This window comes from Diplotaxodon limnothrissa, linkage group LG20 (assembly GCF_057381915.1).
Source record: "Diplotaxodon limnothrissa isolate DT_005_m linkage group LG20, D_limnothrissa_male_GT1.1, whole genome shotgun sequence".
NCBI lineage: Eukaryota > Metazoa > Chordata > Actinopteri > Cichliformes > Cichlidae > Diplotaxodon > Diplotaxodon limnothrissa.
In genome coordinates, this window is record NC_140615.1 from 37,913,590 (window position 1) to 37,939,348 (window position 25,759).

The 25,759-nt window shown below is 43.1% G+C and overlaps 2 protein-coding genes across 3 annotated transcripts in view; one reads left to right on the top strand and one right to left on the bottom strand.

Annotated features, from left to right (window-relative positions):
• LOC146611448 (PDZ domain-containing protein 4-like) overlaps positions 1–17,893 on the top strand; it is a 44,270-nt gene extending 26,377 nt beyond the window's left edge. The window contains exons 3-17 of one of the 2 annotated variants that reach the window (XM_085344576.1): positions 92–194; positions 1,945–2,185; positions 2,320–2,404; positions 4,471–4,569; positions 5,296–5,358; positions 8,803–8,904; positions 11,560–12,020; positions 12,125–12,311; positions 13,498–13,930; positions 14,139–14,553; positions 14,661–14,731; positions 14,933–15,285; positions 16,121–16,261; positions 16,536–16,648; positions 17,650–17,893. In XM_085344576.1, coding sequence (XP_085200702.1) covers positions 92–194; positions 1,945–2,185; positions 2,320–2,404; positions 4,471–4,569; positions 5,296–5,358; positions 8,803–8,904; positions 11,560–12,020; positions 12,125–12,311; positions 13,498–13,930; positions 14,139–14,553; positions 14,661–14,731; positions 14,933–15,285; positions 16,121–16,261; positions 16,536–16,648; positions 17,650–17,893 — 3,111 coding nt within the window. The remainder of the gene's footprint in view (positions 1–91; positions 195–1,944; positions 2,186–2,319; positions 2,405–4,470; positions 4,570–5,295; positions 5,359–8,802; positions 8,905–11,559; positions 12,021–12,124; positions 12,312–13,497; positions 13,931–14,138; positions 14,554–14,660; positions 14,732–14,932; positions 15,286–16,120; positions 16,262–16,535; positions 16,649–17,649) is intronic. The other variant, XM_085344578.1, reaches the window with a different exon arrangement.
• A 3,417-nt stretch (positions 17,894–21,310) lies between these two features.
• Positions 21,311–24,408, bottom strand: LOC146611449 (CMRF35-like molecule 8). The gene is made up of 6 exons (XM_085344193.1): positions 24,369–24,408; positions 23,383–23,709; positions 23,209–23,268; positions 22,817–22,942; positions 22,710–22,738; positions 21,311–21,451 (listed from the first exon to the last, which is right to left on the bottom strand). The coding sequence occupies exons 1-6, from the start codon at positions 24,406–24,408 to the stop codon at positions 21,311–21,313; spliced, it is 723 nt and encodes a 240-aa protein (XP_085200319.1).
• Positions 24,409–25,759: the final 1,351 nt, after the last annotated feature.

Genomic DNA, 25,759 nt, shown 5'->3' on the forward strand with positions numbered 1-25,759 from the left:
GATTTTTGTTTTCCTTGTGAACTTAATTTATTCTTCATGCGTTCATTGTCTGCATATAAATGAAGCTGGATAAACCTGCATTCTTCTTTAGCTCAGAGGAAGAAGACCCTCTCAGCTGCCGCTAGACCGATCACAAAACTCCCAGGAGCCTTTGAGCCAGTCTGGGCTGGGGTGCAAAAGTCACAGGAGGAAAGGTAAACAGTTTATCAGATATTAGACGCATGCAAAAGCACAGACCGTGTCAGTGCTTTTACCTGCTTCTTTCACAGGTGCTTCCTCCTGTCTTTGAAGTTTTGTGTTTCTGTCAGACACAAATCCTTTTTCCTTTCTTTTCCCGTCTCATCCTCACTTCTCTTCCTCACTTTTAGCCCAAACCACACTTAATGCTCTCTCTTTCACCGTTCCCATATTCTTGCCTCATTACATCTCAGCTAATCTTTTCATCCTTTTCTTTTCGTTCTGCCTCATTTAAGCTAATGTTGCAGCTCCCGCTTGTGATATTTTATCTGTCTCGTCTTTCTCCCTCATTTCTTTAAACTTTTCATCTCTCTCGCTCTTAGCATCAAATATTCGTGTCATTGCTGCAGTTCAGCCATCTTTTCTGATGTAACTGCAGCGTTTTAATATCCGTGCCTCTGTTTCACTATCACTCACGTCACCTGCCTCCTTTCAAGTCTGCTCACTTCAGTTACTCGAGCAAACAGTTGCTGATGAAAACACATGTATGCAATATTGTGCAATATTACTATGAAAAACATACAGTCACCTGTGAGCCACACATGATGACGGTGGGGAAAAAGAAAAGACCTCCATCAGTAGGTAACATTTCAGACAACTGCAAAGTGAAAGCAAGGCGATCGAAAGGTCCCACAGCCAGTGAACGCATCTACTGCCACTTGGTCCTTTCATATGAGTCAGTTAGCCCGATTAGGCTCTAAATCAGCCACCACAGCAGGACTTAGTGAAGGCCAGTATCATGGTTTGATTCAAAACCTTGTGACCGGGAGGGGTGAGAGAAGGAAGACAGGATAAAAGACTTATAAATGTAATGCAGCTGTTATTGAGGGCGGAGAGGTGATTTGTGTTTGTGAGCAAATCTCCAGCAGATAGAAAAGACAGTCCAGGTCTGATGTGGACGAAAATGTTGGTGAGCAACAGATCACAGGTGCAAATAGTCTGTAAATGCTGGGAGTCTGGGTTCATGGTGTTCTCTTCTCTGTAGAGCTTCTGAAGGTCAGCTGAGTAAATCTGAGAAAAAGCAAAGCCTGAAATGTGAAGGCAGCGTTTGGCTTCAGATGGACTGCTACTTTGTGTGATAGCAGGACGTCTGAACTCTTCATCATGTTAGACGCCACCTCTGAAGGTTGTAGCTCAAAGCTACTCCTTTGATTTCGCTGACCTGATCATGCACCACCAACCTGGGACTCTCCACCGTTTGACCCTAGAACTGAAGAAGCTTCTCGGATGAGAGGTGAAACGTTTTCAAGCAACTTAAAGAAGTCCAGATGCTTTTCTTTCCAAGCTCCTTAGAAAACATTCTCAGGTTCACAGTTGGAAGAGTAAGACAAAGACAAAATGAAAGGTTGGAGCTAGAAGTGACCAAAAGGATAGGAGTGTGTAGCCCAGTTAACATTTATTTCTGCTATAAAGTCAATCATTCTCATATTAGAGTCTAATGAGGAAGGGCAGTTTTTAACACGTCTACGTCAGTTACACTTTTCACATCTTTCTGCTGTACATGATAAGCCTGGGTTAGCAATAAGCACCCCAAATTATAACTACTTGTTTGGATACAGTTTGTTTGGACGTGGTTCCATGTGGGACATCTTCAAATCATCACAAAATATTATAACGTGTAAATTTCAGTTTGTCCCAAGAGTTTCAGTTTAAACTCGGCTCCGCTCCGTCATCTGTGCTCCTGAATCTCCTGCGTCTCCTCCTCAGGTACGTTGGTGTGCGGAAACGGGACGGTCAGCTCCTCCGTCTCTTCTGTTGCCATGGTGGCGATCCCTGACTGTGTTGACAATGCAACGCAGACTGACATCAGTTTCCAGAACACTCTGACCCTGGGGAGAAGCAGAGGTCACCACCACCACCATGGTGAGGGAGGCTCCTCCTCTCCCCCACCACCTCCTCCATCACCTCCCCTCCCTCACCTGGCAGTGCCGTACGAGATCAATGAGTTGTACGTTCTGACTCGTGGTCATTTCTTCACACTAAAACAACATTGATTTAAAACTTTCCACACATTCCACAAATGTCTCAAACACTGGACACGATGGTGATCGGTTCCTCTGTCCCCCACCTCTCTGTCTCCAGCTGTGTGTTTGAATACAACGACCCCAATGACTACTTTGATGTATCCAACCACGAGGTGGACAGGCAGGATGACCTGGAATATGAGGTGAGAAAGCGTCAGCTGCATTTCCAACAACCAAATGACACAAAATGAAAATGCTCCAAAAATTCCTTCGGCAGTTTTTCCCATTCACGAACACAATGGTTGTCAACCTTTTTCAAGCACTGGGCCCCATCCTGAGAGGAACCTCCACATACCCAGAGGCAAATTTGTGACTCCATGAAAAATACATGCACAAAGCCACATGCAAGTCACTTATCCTGATGAATACGTCTGGAATATAAAGCAGGGCTCCCAGCTGTGGTTCATCATGTCAGCTCAGAGCAAAGACTCAATTTTCATGCATTTTCAATCACGTGTCTCCCCTGTGAAAGCAAGACAGAAGATACCATTCACTGTTTCACTGCATGTGAAGGATATCCAGAATAAGACTGAAACACATTGGTTGGCCTGGCTGTGTTCACATTTTAATTTGATCCATATGAGCCACACAGTGGATGAATTTGACTGCAGCGTAGGAGACGGTAGTTTACGTCTCCGAGACAAATCTTTGTTCGTTGGTCTGGAGATAATTTTTCACAACTGATGCATATTAAGACTTAAAGTAGCACACTCTCTATTTGAGTCCAAACTAAACTGTCTACTGCGCTCACTCTGCATGCACCTTTGTGGGCGACATTTCCATCGATCCACATTTTCTGTTGCTCATCCAGGACGGGTTTCAGCAGTCGCCTCCAGCTGTTCTGGTGGGACACCGAGCTGCTCCCATCCCTGTCCAGTGTGCCTTTGAGCCTCCTCCCTGCTGACCTCAGCCTCACATGACTGCGGTGTAGTTCATTAGTACTCTGATACTAGTCTGTTTTTAATTTATGAAATTAACTTGTGTATAATATTTATCAGTATCAGATTTAGTATTTTTGCATTGTCCTTTTCTCATGGTGGAACCAGTGAAATGATCATTCTTTTAAAGGGAGCATGAAAAAAGACGAGGAAGATGTCAGAGACGAAAAAAATCACTTGAAGTAAAAAATATAAGAATTCAGACATTTATACCTGTGCAGCAACAATCAGGCCATCGAGAGCGGGACTGAAACAAAATGACTTATTTTGTGAGTAAAGGTCAGATCCGTCATATTTTTGGTGTATAAATATCTAATGAGCCGCTGTTTTGGGCTGAATGGACGCTTTTCTTTGTTTCTGCTGCACTGGTTTGACTGTTTCCTCAGACAAATGACAGTTTGGTCATTAGAGAGGTCAGCAAAGTGGAAACGTCTTTTCCAGCTGGTATATCAGAGACTTCCTCTCTTCAAATTACAATCATTAGATAGCGTGCCCCCTTACTTACATCCTTATCTCCAGATTTAATTGCCTTCCTTGAATTTCATCCTTCATTTCCTTCCTAAATCACCTTCTCCTCTCTGTCCATTTCCTCTGTTGATGCCCTCCAGCTAAAACCAGTGAGGTGATTGCTGGATATGTGATGGTCTTAACTGGTCTTTACAAGCCTCATCCTATTATTGATGGTTTGCGGTGGTCTTTGAAGAGCGCTCACTTGCTCTGTCTGCTCAGTTTTATCCTTCAATAAGGTTTCTGTTCAAAGTCAGTTCGATCAGACATTTTAATCGTTTTTATCCCATTTCTCTGACCTCATTATCGCTCCTAACCTTTTTATTTGCCCTCTTGTTCCCCTCACAAACATGGATGCTCTCACCCTTCAACATATTTGTCACGTATCAATTATTAGCAAGTTCTGTGTGTCAGCGTATGAAATACAGTGAAAGAACAGACAACACAAACTTTATCTGATCAGGTCTGTGTGAAGTGTCAGGTTATGGGTCAGTAACTTTAGAAAAGCATTTGGGTCTCTGTTAGAGTGGATGGACTGAGAGCCTCAACGGTTTTTCAAATGTTCAGATACAAAGAACAGTGAGATTTTTCATGTTGGACCGTTTCAGCTTTACACTGAGCTGTAAAGGAGACGGGAGCCACTCAGATAATATTCATGATAATAACTGCTTCACACTTGCAGAATCAACAAACAAACAAAGCTACGTGAAGAGCTGCGAGGCTCACCAGGAAGCATCTAACAGTGTTACCTGTGTTTCCTGCAGGAGGTGGAGCTGTACAAGTCCAGCCAGCAGGAGAAGCTGGGTCTGACGGTCTGCTACAGGACGGATGATGAGGAGGATCTTGGCATTTATGTTGGGGAGGTAACAGGAGACAGGAACCTATCTTCTTTTAGCCCTTTATTTGAAAGTCATTAGTGCATTTACTAATTCACTCTCTAAACTCACTCTCTAGTAGTTTTTCTGTACATCATTTGGTAACACTTTATAACACAACCCTTGAATAAGGCGCAAGTACCCTGTACTTATGTGCAGTTTGAGGGCAGCAAGTCAGGCTTTTGCAGAAAACAATAAAACAAGTACACTGTAAGTATCCTGTAGTTTCTATGGTGTGCTTTGTGTTATGCAGTGACTAAGGTTCTAGTATCCTGTACTTATGATTTTACAGGGTACATGAGATGTAAAATGGGGAAATATTGCTTGATTTTCTGGAAATTTACCATGAAATGACCCAGTACTTAAAATTTTATTTTTTGTTATTATTTTATTGTTTCCTGTAAAACTAAAAACAAAACTGTGCATAATCACAGGGTACATGTGGTCTAACAGCGTAATTATTTTATTGTTTCCTGCTAAAACCTGACTTGCTGCCTGCAAGTACAGGGTACCTGCGCCTTATTCACGGTGTTCTACAGTGTTACCGCTCATTTAATGCATCCATTTAATGACTTCATTCATTACTTCTTAGAACCAGCCTCTCCTAATTTCTATTAATTAGGCCAGCCTATAGTGACTTACTCATGTATTTATTATTAATGCATCTCTTTCCTAACTTATGAGGTAATGTATCACTTCTCACTTTCATGCGAGGTTAATCCAAACAGCATCGCAGCCAAGAACGGACGCATCAGAGAGGGCGATCGAATACTGCAGGTACGCAGACTCAAAACAAAAGGGAGGTGATTAAGAAACACTTCCACACTTTCTACAGAGCACAGTTATTAATAAACACAGGTGTTGTTTTTAACTGATTTGAAATTTTGAGTTTCGTCCTTCAGGTAAGTCAAAAACACGTCCTCCAGAAATAAAGCACAAACGTGTCCTCTCCCAGATTTAATGACTGTGAGGGTTAAAACAGACTCAGATCGAACTATGTAAATTTATACCTGCGACCCCTGGGACACTTCTGTCCAATCAGAGCGAGCTGTCAGCAGCCCAGTTACTGCTTCCCTAAAAATAGACTGCCAGAGAGAAATGGTGGGGGAGACAACATGTCACCCTGCGCTTCCACCGCTGCTCCTGAAGGCTGTGTGCAGACACTCGGAGACAAAAGGTGAACTTAAATACAGCTTTAATGCTGAACTCCAAAAAGGTACCAAAACTAAGACTCCAAGGTAAACTTACACAAACAGAACACACAGCAAGATAAGGATAGATGGCGACACAGAGAAACACAGGGCTTAAACACACAGAGGGAGCAATCAGGGAAAGGGTAACAGGAGGGACAACAGCTGGGGCAACTCAGGCCTAACGAGACAAAGGAAGCACGACCAGATGCATTAACATGAGACACAGACTTTCAAAGTAAAACAGGAAACATAACACAGACTCACAGGCAGGCACTGCAACAGAGGGAACAGAGACGTAGACCGACACAGAGATACAGCAACAGAACAGAACCCGAAAACACAACTGTGACAAAGAAACCAAACGACTGGAAGTGATAAACAAAGCAAAAATCAAAGTCCAATAATAATTCAATTCTATTTTATTTACATAGCGCCAAATCACAACAAAAGTCGCATCAAGGCGACTTTCTTTGTCATTTAATAATGAACACTCAGAACTCTGGGTCGACGACCCAGGCACCCCAACAGTTCCTCTCTGTTTGTCAGAGAATAGAGACTGGCATAACACAGCTGGCAGTCAATCTTAATGTATCTCATTCTAATAGTTCTTGTGCATGAAACGCTGTGCATATGAAACAGCTGCTCTAAAACACAGTGATGGTGAGACGCAGTAAAATAAAGGTAATTAACCTCGAGTCCAGACTAAAAAGGAACCAAATTTGAGTTAGACGTTGTTTGTAATCTGTTACAGAGTGAATATAGACTTAAATAACAAACAGTCAGCTCCTGCTGCCAACATGATGCAGGAAGGAGAAAGAAGAAGGTGTGAAAGCCTGATGTCAAGTTTTGAAATGTGAAAACAGGAAGAAGGATCCCAGAGAAGACGAGCGAGGACAGCTTCGTGCTTTAAGTGAAAACGGGACTCGCAGTAGGGGAATCAAAAAACAGGACAAACAGGAACTACAGGACAAGAGCAGACCAACAAAGGAAATGAGAAGGACACTGCAATCTGAAAAGCTGTCAAATGAAAATGGTATAAATAGAAAAAACACAAACACGTCCTACAAACTCGGAGCTTAAAACGACCTGCTTGATGGCGCATTGATGCCCAGGCTGCCGTCACTACTTTACCAACCACTGTTAGACTACCGTGAGGTTGGGCCGTCTGCAGGAGCTTTAAGCACATGGAGTCTGTGGCTGATCCGTTTCACGTGTGTGTGGTTCTTCATGCTTTACGGAGTGCTAACTAATGAAAACCTCACACTGAAGCTACTGTCTGCTTATCATTGTTGAATCCTTAATGCTGATTTAGATTTCCTCTTCATGGGAAACCCCCAAACTCCACAGCCTCATATGTGATACTGCACAGTGAATTCCCCGTACCTTCTGATTGGATGGGAGCTTACAGCCTGCCTTTAACGTTTTCTACTGTCGTGCCCATCAGCGCACAATGTGCTTTGAAGTAGCAGCCAAGAAAGGTGTAATTTAAGTCTACGAGCAGTGAACACCCGTGTGCACACCTGTGTGGATCAGCGCTTGTATTCAAATGGTTTCCACATGTAATGGTCTTCTAGAGGATGTAGCGAGCCATAGCCCCGTCCCCCAGGGCATGAAGCAGGCATGGAGGAGATCCAGGCCCCAGACATCCAGAGGCCCCAGAGTGCGAGAGCCCAAGGAGGACCACCGGAGGGGCATCGTGCCACCCTCATGGGAAGGGCTGAGGATCCCCAGACGAGGGGTCACCCAGGAGCCACCGAGCAGAAGCTAGAGGGACCTGCACCGGCGTGCCCGCCGGCTCTGCCAGCAGCCAGCTGTGCCAGAGTGAACCAAGCCGCAGGCACAGTTCACTCTGCGGGAGGGCCCCCGCACCCCGGAGGAGGCCTGACCGAGCAACAGGCGCCAGGCCCCTCCAGGTAGCCACCGGGAGTGAGCCGGTACATACCTGAGCGCCCAGCCCCGGACACCAAGAACCACCAACGCACCGACCCCTAAGGGCATCAGTCACCGGCAGGGAGTGTGGTGAGGGGAGATAGGCCTTGGAGGGCCTGGGAGTTCCCAGAGAGGTGGAGTCTAAGACCCGACCTGACATATAGACACAGACAAACAGGCAGACACAGACACAAACATGCATTCCCACCCTCATGCACACATATACAAACACTCAGCACTCACCCAACGTAAGGATTGACATAAATGGACATGTACACACAATCACACTCCCCAAACAGGTACCCTCGCCCCCAGAGGGGGAAACAGAACCCAGACCCAAGAGATGTTACCCTTCCCCCCGGGGTGGAGGCAAGCAGACCGTCCCAGGCTCCGCAGCAGCAGGGAGGCCAATCGGACAGCTAACATCTCCTCCCAGCCCCCCCGCCCCGATGGCTAGCAGAGAACGGGGGTGTGTGAAGACCCCATACCTCCCTCCTATTATTTCTAAACCTAAGAGAACAAGTAACAGCATGAGAACATGAGTGCTGCAGATGGACGGGTGAAATTTCGGATTTTTCCACCAAAAAATGTAGAGAGATACAAAATTCAAAATTCATTACATGTGACAAAGACTGAGTAGTAGTACTCTCAACCACTTTACTGTCTGAGGTGACTTAAGTGGAAGTTTAATTAAGCCTTTTAACATCTGACTGTTCTCAGAGTTTGCCTGTCAAAGCCAAATATGAATAAAATTTATCTTCCTGACATTTCTACTCTCAACCCGCCGACTCACGACCCTGTGAAAACAGTGTCGGGCTAAAGGTAAAGCTGCGATGTGATAAGAATAGAACAGCAGCACCATCACCATGGTAATCCTGCTGTGGACAGATGATGCAAGCACCAGTTCCCATGACATCCATCCCCACAGGGAGGAAGGCCCTTTAAAACAGATGTGCTGTCTCCCTACAAGTGTGGGAAATCCACCAGTGTGGGTATTTTAAAATAAGAAAACATTAAACAAAAGTCTAGTTTAAAAAAAGACAGCTACCTTTTTTATTCCTTCTAATGATTCTAAAATAACTCCTCTCTTCTCTTCCAGATTAACGGCGTGGATATTCAGAACAGGGAGGAAGCCGTGGCCATTTTGACCCGAGAGGACAGCATCAACTTCTCCCTGCTGCTGGCCAGGCCCGACATAGAGGTAGCAACACCATTCAACCAGCCTCCTAAAGAAGTGCACATACTTCTACTGATGAATACTAGTCCTCTTTAACACTGATGAAGGTCCTAACTGTGTTTAAAAACACTAAAGGGCACTAAATTGTCCCCAGAGGATGAATCCTACAAACTTTGATTCATCATCTATCCAGTCCCTCCTCGGTCTTTCCTGGTGTTGTGTCCATAATGCATCCTAGTCAGACTCTTCAACCACCTGAATTTGCTTAATAGTTAATAAAATAATCCTAATTCAACCAGTGTGTAAATAAATAAATGACAGTGCTTTCCTTCCTTTTCGGGAACAGAACAGGAGCTCTGTAACTTCAGGTTGAACAGTGTCGCTCCTGTTTCATCACTCAGCTCGCCTGCAGCCCAGTTTACTAACCTACTTTCTGTCACTTGTGCTGCTGTGGGTGGCCGACATGAGAGGAAACCTTCATAAAAATCATATTCTAGTTCACAGCGTGCTTACAGTCCTGGTTTCCTCCAACAGGAACAATATGTGTTTGCTGCTTCTATCCATCAGTCTGTGACCAATGCAGATGGAAACCCAACAGCTGGGTTGACAGTAAATTGATCTTTTTGTTCAAATATTAAGTCTGGAGCTCTGGTGACCTTTCCTGTCTCGCTACAATCATGATGAAATGCACCATATAATGTTTCAGGGTCACATGAATTAGGCAAAACCTTTAGTTTCCTTTTGATCATCACTGAGCTGTAAATGTATCAGCCATTGGGACACACACACACACACACACACACACACACACACACAGCCATGATAAATGTCTCTGGGATGACAGCAGGTCCCACAGTGTGTCCATATCTGCTGACAGAGGAAGGACGGCAGCCAACCATATTCACACATGTCAGCTCAAACACACCTGCACATACATACTTATGGATGATGTTCACAGAGTGTGTGTGTGTGTACTCACATCAACCAGACGAGTGAGCCGTCACTCAGTTACCAACACACACATTTATGACATCTGCATGTCTTCGTTTATGTTTTGCATATATCATGCATGCAGCAGTTCATTCCACCATCATGTAACTCGTGTGTAAAATCATGTAAAAAGCTTACGTAACAATAAAAGCATTCGAATCCACAAACATCCTGTTTCGCACTTCCTACTGTGGAATAAACAGCAACACGCTGTCAGCACAAACGATCACATGTCCAACAAACCTAAAAGCTCAAAGTGTTGGAAGTTCAGAGTGAGGTTTAAGAAAGCCACTGATAACAGCCGACTCCAGTTTATATGACAAAGAAAAGAAGAGACGATCAAAACACAAGATTCATCTTTCTGGAAAATTCTAAGCAATACTTTCTTTTATTCAATGGACAAACTATGGCTGCTTTAGTTCTGACACCCATCTGTCTAATCAGAATAAAACATCTGGATGCTGCCGTCAGCACTACAGTTACTGACCATCACATTCCTGCAGATGAGGAGCTATTTACCTCTTGCCTCTGTCACACGCCGCAGGCATCAGTGCAAATATGAAAGCTTTTTATAATGACTGTATAAAACAAAGAATAGTAGATGAACACACCTCTTAAAATGAATAAAAAATAAATCAATAAAAAGATAAAAATAAATGATAAAAACAAAGAAAATCCCTATAAAAACTAGTAAAATGCCACAGGAGGGGAAAAAAGTGGGTTTCAGAGCTGAAAAGGGAAGAAATGGATCAACAGAGGAAAATGAAGGTGAAATATTCCTTCTGTCAAGATGCTCACAAAAAGTCCAAGCTCTTGTAAATAAAGGCTCATAGTGGATTAGACCCTCTTCAGTCCAATCACATAAAATACATTTTTAGACTTTAGGAGCTCTGAAATATCTCTCATTATAAATATTTACCATCTTCAGGTGGCCTTCCTAACCAGCTGGTTTCTGTACTTTTCAGCAGAGACTATTTTCCACCATGTTTTTATCCATATGTGGGTTTTGAGTAAGTCGCTGGGCCACAACACACTTCAGTGTTCATTTAATAGTTTTTAGCTAACAATGAGAATTTATGTAGACAGTGACAAAACAACCAAGCCTCTGAAAGCGTGAGGGTTTAAACACACACACACACGCACACACACACACGCACACACACACGCACGCACGCACACACACACACACACGCACACACACTCAACAAATCAGTACTGTGTGCAGATTTTAACAGACGACAGTACAATGTTGACATTAGTCAAAGTCAAAAAATCAATTTCATAAGGAAACACTGATGCATGAGCTCTCTAATAAGAAATCTGCAGCGTCAATAAAGCACATTAAAGTCACATGAATTCATTTTTCTTGTCAACAACAAACCTGTTACAGCAGCTCCCACAGAATACTCCCATTATAACCCAAGAATGGAGCTGGCAGCACGTTTCTACTCTGTTGTACTGACACTAGTGGGGAAATGTAACTTTTAGCTCTCTGTACTCAGTGATGTGTGACGCTGTGCAGCTCCTGTTAACCCTCAGCTACAGTCTGCACACTGAGCTAACACTCTGTGCTGAAAATCGTTGCCTAACCTGAGAAACTGTTACAAAAGGATTTGTCTCGCTGCAGCATGGCTCTTGACCTCTTTAGTTCATTTTCACCTGGACTGGCTTGTGTCTCTTTGCTTCCAGAATGAAAACCCCATCGATCCAGAGGAGGACATGGAACTGACTCTAGAGGGAGCAGACTTTCCTTCAAACCCACACATTTCATGCTCTCTCAACTCCTCTCATAATACTGGCTACTACCGCCTCCACCAAGGAGGAGAAGGCAGGTCATCCTTTCCTTTAGGAGGAGCAGGGGGAGGCAGAGACGGTGAGGTGGAAGATGAAGAGGATGAAGGAGAGGACGGCGAGCGAGGAGAGAAGGACGACAAAGAGCCACCGGTCCCCCTCCCTCCTCTGCTGAACTTGGCACCTCTGCTGTCCAACAGCCAGGAGCTGGACAGCGGGGTGGGTCGGACAGATGACAGCACCCGCTATGAGGATACATCTGAACATGACCTGCTGGGTGATCAGACCAGTGCCTGTAACACCAACACCACCAACACACCAGGCAGCACCAGGAAGTTCAGACCTGGACCCAGCCCCAGGTACCAGAGAAAGAAAGTTTATTCAAATTATTAAGAAAAAAATGACAAACTCACAAGCTACAATTTGACTTTAAGTGTTTTTCTGCTCATATTTCTGTACCCAGGCCAAGTCCTAGACCAAGTCCTGGCCTCGGTCCCAGCCCTGGGCATGGTCGAGGAGACGTCACCCCTCCTTTCCTCCACCTGCGCGATCTCCAGCTCAGCTCTGACTCTCTCCCAGGTCTGGACTGGGGAGCTGGAGGAGGAACAGCAGCAGCAGCGTACAGTCCTCACCACCATCACCACCATAAGGTATACTAAGTTCAAATCCTATTAGGTGATCATTTTGTTGACTTATTGTCAATAAATAAAAAGCTCCAAACCTGGTACTATCCACTTTGTCTGAAAACAGTCACATACATCAGCACAACTGTGCAGCCACAGACGGTTTGTCTTACCCTGGAGACCACGATCATTTGTCAGGTGTTTGTAAAATACTTCTGCAGGAAACAATGGGCTTGAAACTGAGTACCACTGACATGGATCAGAGTACTCTGATGGACTCCTGCACTGTTGGCTTTGGGATTTCTATGGTGCATTATGAAATGAGCAGCATGGAGGTACAGCAGTTACTACTTTTGCCTTACAGCAAGGACGTCCTGGGTTCAAATCCAGTCTGTGTGTTGTTTCCAACAGTGCAAAGTCATTTTGGGGTTTAGGTTAACTAGTTTCATTTTAAACTGACTGTATGTGTCAAGAATGTGTGTAACATGTGAGTGTGAATGGCTGACTACTCTGTGACAGACTGGTAACCTGTCCAGGATGTGCTCTCACTCTATGGTAGCTGGGCCCCGAGTTGTATAAGAGGAAGAAAACAGATTTATAAAAACTGCAGAATAATAAAACGTTTCTTTAAGATGTCCCTAATAATGCAGGCAGACTCTCTGTGGGATGTACTGCATGCTCAGCTGTGACGCTGCACCAGGAAACCCTCAAAGCTGTTATCTGAAGTGGTACTCTTGAGTTGTTTCATAGCAACAAGCCATGGGACCAACACTTCCACTGAAATGGGAATGCAAAAGCAAACACCTACCAGTGCTTGTCAGATATAATGGTACTGTGTTACCAACCATAATGCAGCTATGAAGGGAATTCTATCAGAAACATCTGAAGCATTTCTCTGACATTTAAGCACAGACCAGAGTTGTGAAGCAGCAACTACACGCAACACATCTCACCAACATTTCCTGAGATCTGTCATTGGATACACCATTGATTTAGTATTTAAAACCATACTAATAAATGTTTCTGGTAGATTATTTTGCACTGAAAGGACCCAAACCCAGACTTTGTATTTTGGGTATCCTCAGAAAATATGAAATCATTATTCATATTTATCGTCAATAAAAAAGCCGATTGTCAATACATGTATTTGTGGTTACGCACCATCATAGTTAATGAGCTCTATCTGATGTTACACCTCATGTCCAACCTGCAGCATTACCACCACCATCACCAGCCTCTGACAATGACCATGATGATGCCGGGCCTGACGGAGGAAGAGTGCCAGCGTTACCAAGAGCTGTTAGAGATCAAATATCAGTATGAGAGACATTTGGAAAGACGCCGGAGAGAGCTGGAAAAGGAAACCACTGAAGCAGAAGTTAAAGGCCGAGAGGAGGGGGACGAGGCAGCAGAGGAAGCTGAAGGCACAGCTTCTGAATCGGTAGTGGACGTGAACAGCAAAGAGATGCCAAGTGAGCACGAGTTGGCGTTGATCGAGGAGGAGCTGCGCCACCTGGAGTTTAAGTGCCGCAACATTCTCCGAGCACAAAAGATGCAGCAGCTCAGGGAGAGATGTCTGAAAGCCTGGATGATGGAGGAGGAGACGGTGGCAGGTGGAGCGGGCCGACCAGGACCCTCTGAAGGAGGTAACAACCAGCACCAGGGTAGGAAACAAATAACATCCGGACGTCTTTAGGAAACATGTGAATTATGACACAGAATTATACTAGGAAAAAAAACTGTGATAAAACAACAAGCCATCATTTATGTATCCAGTTTACTTTGGTGTCATTAGACAAAGAAAAGCAGTTTTGATTTTTAACAGTTCATTCATTTCTATTTCTGAACTTATAGATTTGCATAACGAGGATAATGACGATCCTCATCACCACGAGTTGTCAGCCATCAACGAACTCCCGGAGCGCGAGCGATCGGATGACAAAGACAGCACCAGTGCCTACAACACCGGAGGGGAAAGCTGCCGGAGCACGCCATTGGTCAGCACCGAGCAGATCCCGCCTCTTCAGGAGGATGAAGATGAAGGAGGCAGACGCATGACCTCTCCACCTCCGCTCCTCCCCCTCAGTCGCCTCCCCCCTCTAAACTCCCCCCTCACGCCTCGATGTCACAGGAGGGACCGAGACAGAGAGCGGCGTCACTCAAACCTCAGCTGCTCCTTCTCCCCGAGCACCTACAGGAAGTACGAAACCTCCAATGGAAACTTTGCAAATGGCTCAAGCTCCACCCCCTCTACGCCTTCAAAGTTCAGGTGTTGGTTTTGCTGCAATCAGCGTTCTTTTTATTTTCATATGCATATTGACCTTTGTGATATGTTTTAATAATAGTGGATATTTTGATGTATTTCGCCTTCATCAGATCTCTGACCAGAGAAACGGGGTCAGCTTCTAGGAGGGGTATGGCTGATGGAGGGCGGAGCTCCAGAGCAGGTATAATCTTTCTCTGTAAGCATATCGGGGTCATTTTAAGAGCCTTTCCACAGGTTTATAATGAAGAAACAAGCATATGAGCTAAAGAACACTTTCCTTTAAACTGATGTTTGTGGGTAACGTCTAAAACTTCTTTCTGGTTTTTGATGATCATTTCCATCACTTCTATGACTGCAGGTGGAGCCCCCTACAGGCCTGAAGGTGGAAGTGGAGCCCCCTACAGGCCTGAAGGTGGAAGTGCAGAGTCGAGCCCCTATTTCACCCGGAGGCAGCACAGACACAGCAAACCGTTAGAGCGCTATCAGAGCTGCATGACCCTGCCCTCCGAGGGTCTGGTGGACCCCCTGGACCGAGTGAGAGACAGCGGCAGGGCAGACGGGGAGGAGAGGGGGGTAGCCACAGGCAGCAGTGGGCCGGCAAGCCCCAGGAGTGTGAACAGCGCCCCCTGTGGCCTGGAGGACCACCGTGCAGGTGCCTCACGGTTAGGACTGGCCTTACCTCTTGGACTGACTCACTCATCACCAAACGCGTCTCCACAGCGCATGGAGTGGAAGGTAAACGGTGCAATAGCACTGAAGGGAAAAGAATAAACTGGTGGAGTAGCTGCAAAATGACCAGTCCAGCATATCAAGGGACTCATCACAGGTTCCTCTCCTACAAGGCTGGATATCATTTGATGTCTGAGAAAACCCTCTGGCCTTAATAACAACTACAAGATTGTTGTTTTTGATCATGATCACCAGGAAAGAGATTAATTGTTTCCCTGCTGTGTTTTTATTCTTTTTGGTGGTTTCTTTTTTCCCTCTCAGCAGGTGATCAAGCAGGTTGTCAGTGTCTGTTCTCTCTCCATCCTTCTTCTGCTCTATTTTTCTTTTGCTCTCCTTCTGTTAACTCTCTTCCCAACCTCTCCTCCCCCTGTCTTCTCTGTTCTAATTGTAATAAGTCCAAATGAAAACAATAAAAATAAATAATAACAAAGGTCAAATAAAATATGTCAGTCAAGTGGACCAGTATAGCAAAAGCTGTAACGGTCTACTTGATTGCTACAGTGCTGGACGGGACATTCAAAAAAATCTAAAAAAGAAATTAGTTGTTCATCAAAATGATACAGAAGCCTCTGTGGCCCAGTTTAACATGGTTCACTACTGTAAAGCACTGAAAATGATGTCAAGTGATTTACATGATTTTCAGCTAAAGACAACTGAGCTACTGGAGCTACGTAATCAATAGAAAATAAACTTTCTACATTCAGCTTAAAGACTCAAGGCTGAAGAAAAGCAAGAGATCCAACAGCAGCATGCAGCAACAGAAACATTTCAAAGAGAGCTGAAACTTTAAATGTCTGGTCTTCCGTTGACATGAGATGCTAGGTGTTCTTTTCGTGTCCAGGTAAAGATTCGCAGCGATGGGACTCGTTATGTGGCCAAGCGGCCGGTCAGAGATCGTCTGCTGAAGGCCAGAGCCATGAAGATCCGCGAGGAACGCAGCGGCATGACGACAGACGACGACGCTGCCAGTGAAATGAAACAGGTAGAGTCTGCAAACATTAATGACAACATGTCACTGGACTAAAAGAGCTGAGATTCAAACAAAAAGTATGTCCAGTATGTGCCGTTACTTGTTTTCTGACGAGCAAATCTCGATTCATCGCCACAAACATGCTGTGACATCGTTTTCAACTGTCATTAAATCCTAGTTTACATAAAACAGAAGTACTTTAGCCCTTATATTTTGCTTCTGAGCCCAATAAACATGACGAAGTCTCATTGAACCAGCTTTAAACTGGTTTCTGTCCTCTGCACAGGGTCGATACTGGAGCAAAGAGGAGAGGAAGCAGCAGCTGCTGAGAGCTCGAGAGTACAGAAGAAGAAGAGAGTTCATGATGCAGAGCCGCCTGGACTACATGAGAGGAGACAGGTACGGGGCGAAATCTACAACGACACCCCAGAAGTTCAGTCATTATTACAGATGCAAACATAAAAGGTGCCACATTTATCCTCAGAGCATGAAGTTCATCACTGTCAGAGGTCTTTTCAACTGTCGTCTGTCGGAAGAAATGATGGTGGTGAAATGACACATTTACTTTTGACTGATGTTTAAAACGTTGTGCCATGTTTACCCACCTCTGTATTCATCAGCACAGTTGGTGTGAAAATCCTCGTTAATCCGGACCAACAATCCATCAGTCAAACGGCCATCGTGGTTTTCTGTAAATACAGACACTAAAACGGTGAATTCTTTGTGGGTCAGTGAGCCATTACAGACCCGAGATCCTTGAGATCACCTGTGAAATCCTGTCAGCACAGACCTTTAAAGGGTCAGAGGTCAGGAGAGAAGAGCGGAAACCTCACATACCTTCAAAGTAAATAACCCGTTACGCAAAATAATTATAGAGACACTGGTGCTGCAAATCAATGTTTTTAAATCACAGGTCTGAATTCATTGGTCCAACTCACGGTGCTCAACTGATGAGTGACGGCAGATTACAGGAGGACACGTAATGAACACGCTGAATAATTCATATTGTACTATTACACACACTGATATTACACTGCAGTGCAGCTTTTTGATTTTATATGTAGCTTTAAATGTTGCGTAACTTCGTTATGCGCTGAAATGTCGTATCTGTGGCTCCGACCCTCCGACGAGTTCCTCAGGATTCCCTTCAAACAGTAACTTCATGTGTGCAGTTGTATGAAAAGAAAGAAGTTTGAGGTGTCTGCATGTTGAGTTTTTTTTAATTTTATTTTAACAGCTCCCACCTACTGGTGAGAGCCACAGGACTCAATCGTGCAGTACACAAGTGGCTTAAAAAAGTGTTTACACAAAAACAAAATAGAGAAAAAGAAGGAAAATGACACATTTACTTCATTACGTGAAGTTCGTGAAGGCACTGATCACAGTCTTTTTATTTTCAGGGATCTTTTGTCGTCAACAGGGGGCGCTGAAGAGCCCCATTTATCCCAGAGCCTCCAGTTTAATGTGCAGCATAACTCCCCCAGCAGCAACATCCTGCAGCTGAGCCAGAAGAAAATCACAAAGAGGAGGAATCGTCGCATTCTCGACAACTGGATCACCATCCAGGAGCTGCTGGCTCACGGCTCGAGGTCACCGGATGGAAAGAAAATTTACAACCCTCTGCTGTCTGTCACTACTGTGTGACCTCAACAAGGAGACCATGGAAACACACAGTGTCGACCTAGAAGCTCAACGCTCTTTTTTTGTGGAGTTAAAAACATGAACACACCAGAAAGAGAGAAACTTAAAGAATTATAAACAAAGGTGGATAAGAAGAGAAGAGACTTAAAACAGAAGCATTTGGCCTCAGAGGAGGAATCCTCCAAGCATGAAAAGGAAAGAACGGAGATGAGTGCAAACAGAGAATGAAGCTAACAATCCTCTTCACTTTCTGACGTCACTTCAAACTCATTAGAGATACACGTGAGGACGCATGAGCCTCGAAAGGAAACAGAAACGTCCTGTTCTGGCCTCGGCTGTGACATTCTGAAAAAAAGCACAGATTTGATCTCCTGGTCCTTCAACCAGGTGCACAGTCACATCGCTGTTAATTACAAATTTTTCTGTGAATAGCAAAGTCGTGCTCATGCTAAGACTTTTCCATCAAGAAAAAATTACTATAAGTGTAATTTTAAGAGAAAAACAGGCCAGAAGACGTTTATGGAGGATTGAAACTGAAAACATCACAAATAAAGGAAGGAAAACATGAACGTTTTCTTTCACATTCATTAGTTCTTTCTGTCCATGTTGCTACTGAACATGAAGCAGATTCTAGGTTGGACCCCCCCCGTCAGCCTCATGTTTGCTGTGTCTGTCCTCCACACTGGTCGCAGGTGTGAGAGCGCTCTGTGATAAACTGGCAGCCAGTTCAGGGTGGACGCTGCTTCTGACCCCGTGGACCCTCGAATAGGAACAATATTCCTGCCACCATCAATTGGATGAGCGACATTTATCCCTGTATGATATATGACATGCCTACTTATCTATACAAACGTATTGTTGTTCATTCAAAACAAATCAGTTTGGAAAGAAATAGGAGTGAAAATTCCAAAACTTTATACATAAAAAATAAATAAAGTAATTCATTTAATAACAAACTATATGAATGAAATGATTACAAAATGATAAAAAACAAACACTAAAAACTGTAAAGATTCATGGATGTGAAAGGTTTTGGTCCTTCATGAACTCCTCACGTGTGAAGCAGCGCCAGGAAGGAAGTGACATCACTGTTTAAGGACAATACATATTTACTCAAACATTTACTGATACTGAGTAAAATATGATTACAATACTACTACTAGCTGCTGTGTGATCTGTGCTGTCACGGTTACGTTACACAACACCCGTCTTCTGATCATCATTTGTAAATCGCTTTCTCAGAAAACCTTTTAAAGTTATAACTTTTGTAAACAGTTTATTCATGTTGACGGTTGATACATGTTAAATGTTGAGTCTCATATTGTTGTTAAAATTTTATAAATTTTATAGATTGTGTTGTTTATCCTGCAGGAGCGAGCTGCAGGTCCGTCGTTGTGCTGGACGCTGTGCAGGTGTTCAACAGAGAATGCATGAAAATGATGTACTGGACTATTATTGGATGTCATTCTTAAAGTGCTGTAAAGTACATTTTTAGCAGTGAGAGGTGTGAAAGTGTTCAAATAAAATAAAAAGGCAAATGAGAAATAAAACGTGTTTCCTGCTTTCTTTGATATATTTGGACATCTGTTTGTTTTAATTTATCAGCTGACAGAAATGTATTTACTTTAGTAATGAATCTTAAAGAAATAATGCTGCTAAGATTAAGGAAAAAACAGGTAAAAGAGTTTTGCTGACACGTTTGAATTTCTTTTAGTTTCCACCAAGAAGTTAAAGCCTTTGTCACTGCAGTGTGGTTGTGTAGTAAGAGTCTGCAGCTCCGCATCAGTGTGCTCAGTACTTCATACTGTCTGTGGATATATTATGAAAAATGTTGATCAGCAGGCCGAGTGATGCTCATTTTGGATATTTTGGCTCCTATCAGAGGTAATAATGCCCATTTAGGGAACAGCTCTTTGTATTTGACGTGTCCACAGTCAGATCGTCTCTCTTGTGAAACAAAAGCAGGAAGATAGAAGTCAGTGACATCATCAAGATGTGACTAAAAAGACTAGCCTAACTTTAGCTGCTTTGCCTTTATTGCTTCCTAATTAACACCATGTTCTGTGTGACTGTTAGGAGCCTCAGTTACAGCTAAATATAAATCAAACATACATCTATGAGACACCACGATGAAAGAGACACAAAACAACTCCAGTTTGTTCCACTTTTTATTCTCTGCGGTTGTTTTTGTTAAATTGTTAATGACCCTTTGGGTCTCTGTACCCAGTTGTTCTGGTCCGTTTTCCAAATATGATAATAAAGGATCACAGTCAGCTTTGTGCTTCTATCAAAGGACCTGAATGTGTGCAGGGAGTGAAGAAAATCATATTCTGTCGAACCAAGCGAACACTTTCACAGTGTGGACGTCACACGTCACATCCATCACAATAAAACCTGAAATCCACATTTTGTAGAAGGTGTAAATATTATAAATGCTGTAAAATTCATAACAAAGTAAAGGATGTAGTTTTAGAGCGTGTATAATAGACGCACACCAAATGCTGAACAAGTCAGGAGGAAATTATTGGTCAACAGTGACACCTGCTGGGTGGATGTGGAAGCACTTTTCACATGTTTGAGCTGAGGTGGGTGTTAGAGTTCCCCTCTGTGACGCCCCAAGAGACACTAATACCACATTAAATAGTCTAGAAAAAGCATTGAGCTTAATATTCAGTTAAATGCAATTTCATTTTAAAGCTTTTTTACATTTTAGCATTGATATTTGATATTTTTCAATCATTTTTCATCTTACACGTTTACACCGTCGTAGACAAGAGCGTGTTAGTCTTTGAGGACAGTGCGCTCCTTCCTGCTTGTATATGAGTCACTTGCTGATTTGTTTTGTCTGACGAGTTCAGAATCAGTTTGTTTCTGTCAATGAAATTTGATTTTAAATCAACAGTTTTTATTATACAGGGTAATGAATGACAGCATGTGAAGCCTTGTCAAGGTGACTTAAGACTAAAATAATAAAATCAAATAAAAATGAACGTAATACTACTCAAAATATCAAAACATGAAACAAAGCTTAGAATCTGGACAAAGTAGTAAAATAAAAATAAACATAGTAAACGTAAAAAAATCACAGTAAGAGAAGGAACGATTTCAGTGTGAGGTAAGAGTCGCATTTCACAGACGGTACACACACCAGTGTGTTTGTTACAGGAGGCCAATCACAAACTCACTATTACTTCATAATGTGCCAACAGGTGCGCTGACGCTTACGAGGGTGTTGGATCATTTCTGTGGACCAAATTGTATTTAGGAATATCACTTCCTCATGTGTCCCAAACACAAACTCAGGTTGACGCCCATGACCTACATGTAGCTTCTATTTATTTATTTATTTTTATAAGACGTGTGATCATACACGTGGGTATAAAACTTTATAAAACATCCGTTTTTCACCGATAATTGTAATCACTCTTGAATCCCCTTGTGAATCGTGTGAGTGTGTAAGAGTGTCGAGTAGGTTGTGTCCTGGTCACTCCTGATTGGATCGAGGCTCTCGTAGATGGCGTCTTCACGTGTGTGAAAAACGGAGTTTTCATAAGGTTCAATCTGAAAATAGAAACAACAGTTTTAAAAGTTTGTTGGGTGAGAATGTTTCCACTGAAATGAAACTTAAACAGACTTTTGTTAGGGTTCCTGGGTCGGTGACCCAGTGTTTTGTGTTTTTGGTTATTTGATTTTGTTATTTCTTTATATTCTAGCTTTGCTTTACGGGTTTTTCTTAAGTTAAGGTCCTCTGGGTGGGGTTTGGTTAGAGTTTTAGTGTTTTGGTTTTCTGTCTGTGTTCCTTTGTTGCTGTCTTCCCTGTCTGCTGTATTTCCACATCCAGTCAGTGTCTGTCTGCCCTGGTCCCACGTCTCTGTTCCCTTTGTTTTAGTGCTTGCCTGTGAGTCTGTTTATGTTTCCTGTTTTACTTTGGAAGTCCATGTCTGATGTTAATGTGTCTGGTTTTGCTTCCCCTGGTCTCGTTAGGCCTGATTTGCCCCAGCTGTGTTTCCCTCCTGTTATTCATTCCCTGATTGCTCCCTCTGTGTATTTAAGCCCTGTGTTTCTCTGTGTCCATGTCGTGATCTACTGTTTATTTTGCTGTGTGTTTTGTCAGTCCACCGGTGTTAGTTTATTTTGAGTTTTTCCCAGTTATGTTATGTTTGCGTTCAGCATTAAAGCTGTTTTGGTTTAAGTTTGTCTCTGGAGTCTGCATCTGGGGTCCTAGCCCTGTCCGCACACAGCCATCACCTAACAACTTTAAGTTTCCTTTAACTCCGCCCAGCTCTTCAAATAATCCTGCTTGTGTTGCCATCTAGTGGTGACAACTATGTGTGAGTTACACGGGCGTGGCATCCCTCTAGATATGATGCGCGGGCAGCACGGTGAGCTGCCAGCTCGGCTTTTCTCTTTGTTCTGTTGCTTTCATGGTGAAACTACCCTTTGCTGTGGTTCTGTTTACTCTGCATTTCATGCAACAGATACATTCACATATGCTTAGAGCTGAGGATGTCATTTCTAATAAACCCCTCTTTGATTCTGCTTTGGGGTAATCTGAATACATTTCTGTATAGATGGAGATGCAAATAAATGAAATTCTCACACTCTCTGAGGTTCAGACAGATTTCTTTTAGGTTTGGATGCATTTTATTCCAAGTATCTAAAACAATCTGTGTTACTGCACTGAGCCTGTCAGCTGATGGTTGGAGGGATTTGCTTTCCTGACTTTCCTGCTGGGTTTAGACATTGATTAGGTTCAAGAAAAAAATAGTGCACATGGTCAACAATGACAGTAAAAACAATAAATAAAAATAAACAGTACCTTTGTGTTTCTGTAATCAAGGGTTACTCCTGTGAAACAGAGACAAACAAGTCTTGATTTGAATTCATAGTAAAGAAATGATAAACATGCAGTTGGAGAACACTCACCATCAACCTTCCTCTGTGTCTTCTTCTTGCAGCGCAGGAACAGAACGGCTGCCAACACCAAAACGACCACAGGAACACATACAACCAGAGGCAGGAAGTGCTCTGAGCGTGTGTCAGAGACCGAGGCTGAGGAAAATGAGAAGGGATGTGACGAGCCACCAATCAGAAGAAAGATGGCATTAATGGAGAAAGAGCTATAAGACCCCGCTGTTAGAAACAGACTAGGTCCATTTTGAAATGTATTAAGTTTTATTAACTGATTGTGAATTTTGAGTTTGTCATGCAGTCACTTGCTGAACATATCTGCATTTTCTTGGGATTTTTATGCTTTTCAGCACAAAATGTTGTTTTTGAGGCATCACACAGTTTAAGCTCTGCACCTTTAAACTCACGTCTTACCTTCGACCACAGAGTGGTCGAAGGTGTGGAGCTGGGTGAGCTGGTAGTTGGAGCTGTGAACAACAGTGAAACGTCGTCTGTTAAACAGAGGTGAACTTTTCATTTTTCAAATATCCCAAAACAAGTCAATTTCTGGTAAATGTTAATAATAATCTAATAAAACTCACCAGCTTTAACAATGAGTTTAACCTCCTGTTCTGAATTCCCAAAGAACATGCTCATACCACACTTGTAACGCCCAGCGTCAGACATGGTCAGTGGCTTGATGGTCACAAACAGGACAGGAGAATGCACTGTACCTTCATATTCAATGCTAAATTTGCCTTTTTGTGCTTTTTCCTCAGATGTTTCAATAAGAACATTGTCTGGATTGCAATTTTCCTTACAGAAGAACTTCCTGTTTCCAGAGAAAGAAAAGTGGCATCGCACTGTGATGCCTTGTCCTTCAGTTCCTGTAACTGATATAACCTGTGCACTGATGAACCCACACAACTCTGCTGGGAAGAGAAGAAGCATACTCAAAACACGTAACCTAGTAGTGAAACGTGTGACGATAGCAGAAGCAACAGTGAGCAACGTTCAGCCTTTCACAGTTACTGCTGTCGGATTAGTTAATTTTATTAGTCCTAAAATACATAAAGCTTGATAACGTCTCTGAGACAAGTTTAGATTGTTTGTAGTTTGTCTTTAGTTCAGTGCAGAGTGCTGGCTGTGTGGTGAGAGAGCTGTAAAACAAGGTCAATTGTGTCATTTCCTTATTCTATAAACAGACACCTGCAAACAGCAGACGCACGTCTCGTACCGGCCAGCTCGCTTTAACAAACGTATGTAGCAAGCAAACAAAATAATCTTTCATTATGTGCTTCTTTTCAATTTTCTGAAGGTGTGAAAGATTTCTGGAGACGGAGCGTGCACAGGCGACACCTGATAGCAGTAACTCGCATCACTACACGCACAGAGGGAGCGGTCCTCACTTTGTTTTTACTCTATTTTAAAGCTTTTGAACTTTAAAAGATAAAAACAAACTGTGAATCTTGATCTCATACGGAACAGAAACTGGACTAAAGTAAAAGAAAGAATAAAAACAAGTGTCTCACCAATCAAATGTGGCCTTGTGCCTAAAACAAGCCCCTTAAAGAATGAAAGATCTCACCATATGTGATGCAGCAGAGCAGAAGAGGCTGGAAATTCATTGTTCTGGAGAAAAGTCATCAAACTGACAGAGAGCACTCTGAGCTGTCTTGTCACCTCGCTTGCTTTGCCGTGTTTGATCAGTCAGGAAGTTCTGATTTTGAAAGCTGATACGTCCTTCCTCTTTTCTCCCTTCTTCTGTGTAACTGTCCTTACAAGATAAATGACGCAACCAATCTCAAACTTTTGAGATAAATGTTTCTTTATCATTTTATTAATAGTTTCTCTTCCTGTATGTTTTGAACATAGATGAGGATGTGGCTTTGTATTTTTCTTTCAGTTCTCTGTCTTGACCATTATCTAGAGCCGCTGCATCCACTATAAATGTTCAGCTCTGAATGAGACGTTCACCGAACCTTCAGTTTATGTTTCCATTTGTTTCTCCAGGAAACAAATAAGAAATCAGACTTTACATCGACTTTTAAATTAAGTGACGTGTGAATATTTGCAGTAATACTGTAATACGTAAAGCTGGTTCAGGGACCCAAACTTACATCACACTGTAGGAACAATGGTGGCGTGTTTGTGCTGACAGGAAATGGTTGTTTTTTGGACAGTATGAAGATTTAATCATCTACCACGCACGCACGCACGCACGCACACACACACACACAAACAAACACTCGCACAAACAGACGCACACGCATGCACACACACACACACACAGACACACACACACACACACACAGACACACACAGACACACAGACACACACACAGACACACACACAGACACACACAGACACAGACACACACAGACACACACACACACACACAGACACACAGACAGACAGACACACACACACACACACACACACACAGACACACACACACACACACACACACACACACAGACACACACAGACACACACACACACACACACACACACAGACACACACACACAGACACACACACACACACAGACACACACAGACACACACACACACACACACACACACACACACAGACACACACACACACAGACACACACACACACACACACACACACACAGACACACAGACAGACACACACAGACACACACACACACACACAGACACACACACACACACACACACACACACACACACACAGAGAAAACACCCATAAAATAAAAAAATTAGGGCCAAGTGAAAGAGGAAGTAAACATCATGTTTCTGACTCATCAGACAGAAATTGGAAAGCGTAAAGAGGAACATGTGTTTGACGTTTTCTCCAACAAGATCAAATTCAAAAGGAATTTAATCATAATAACATAAATGTATAAATTGTTTTCGTTTGTTTCTGTACACCCATGTAGCATTTTGCAACCTACCACACATTATGCTTGATTTATTAAAATGTTCAGTGATCAT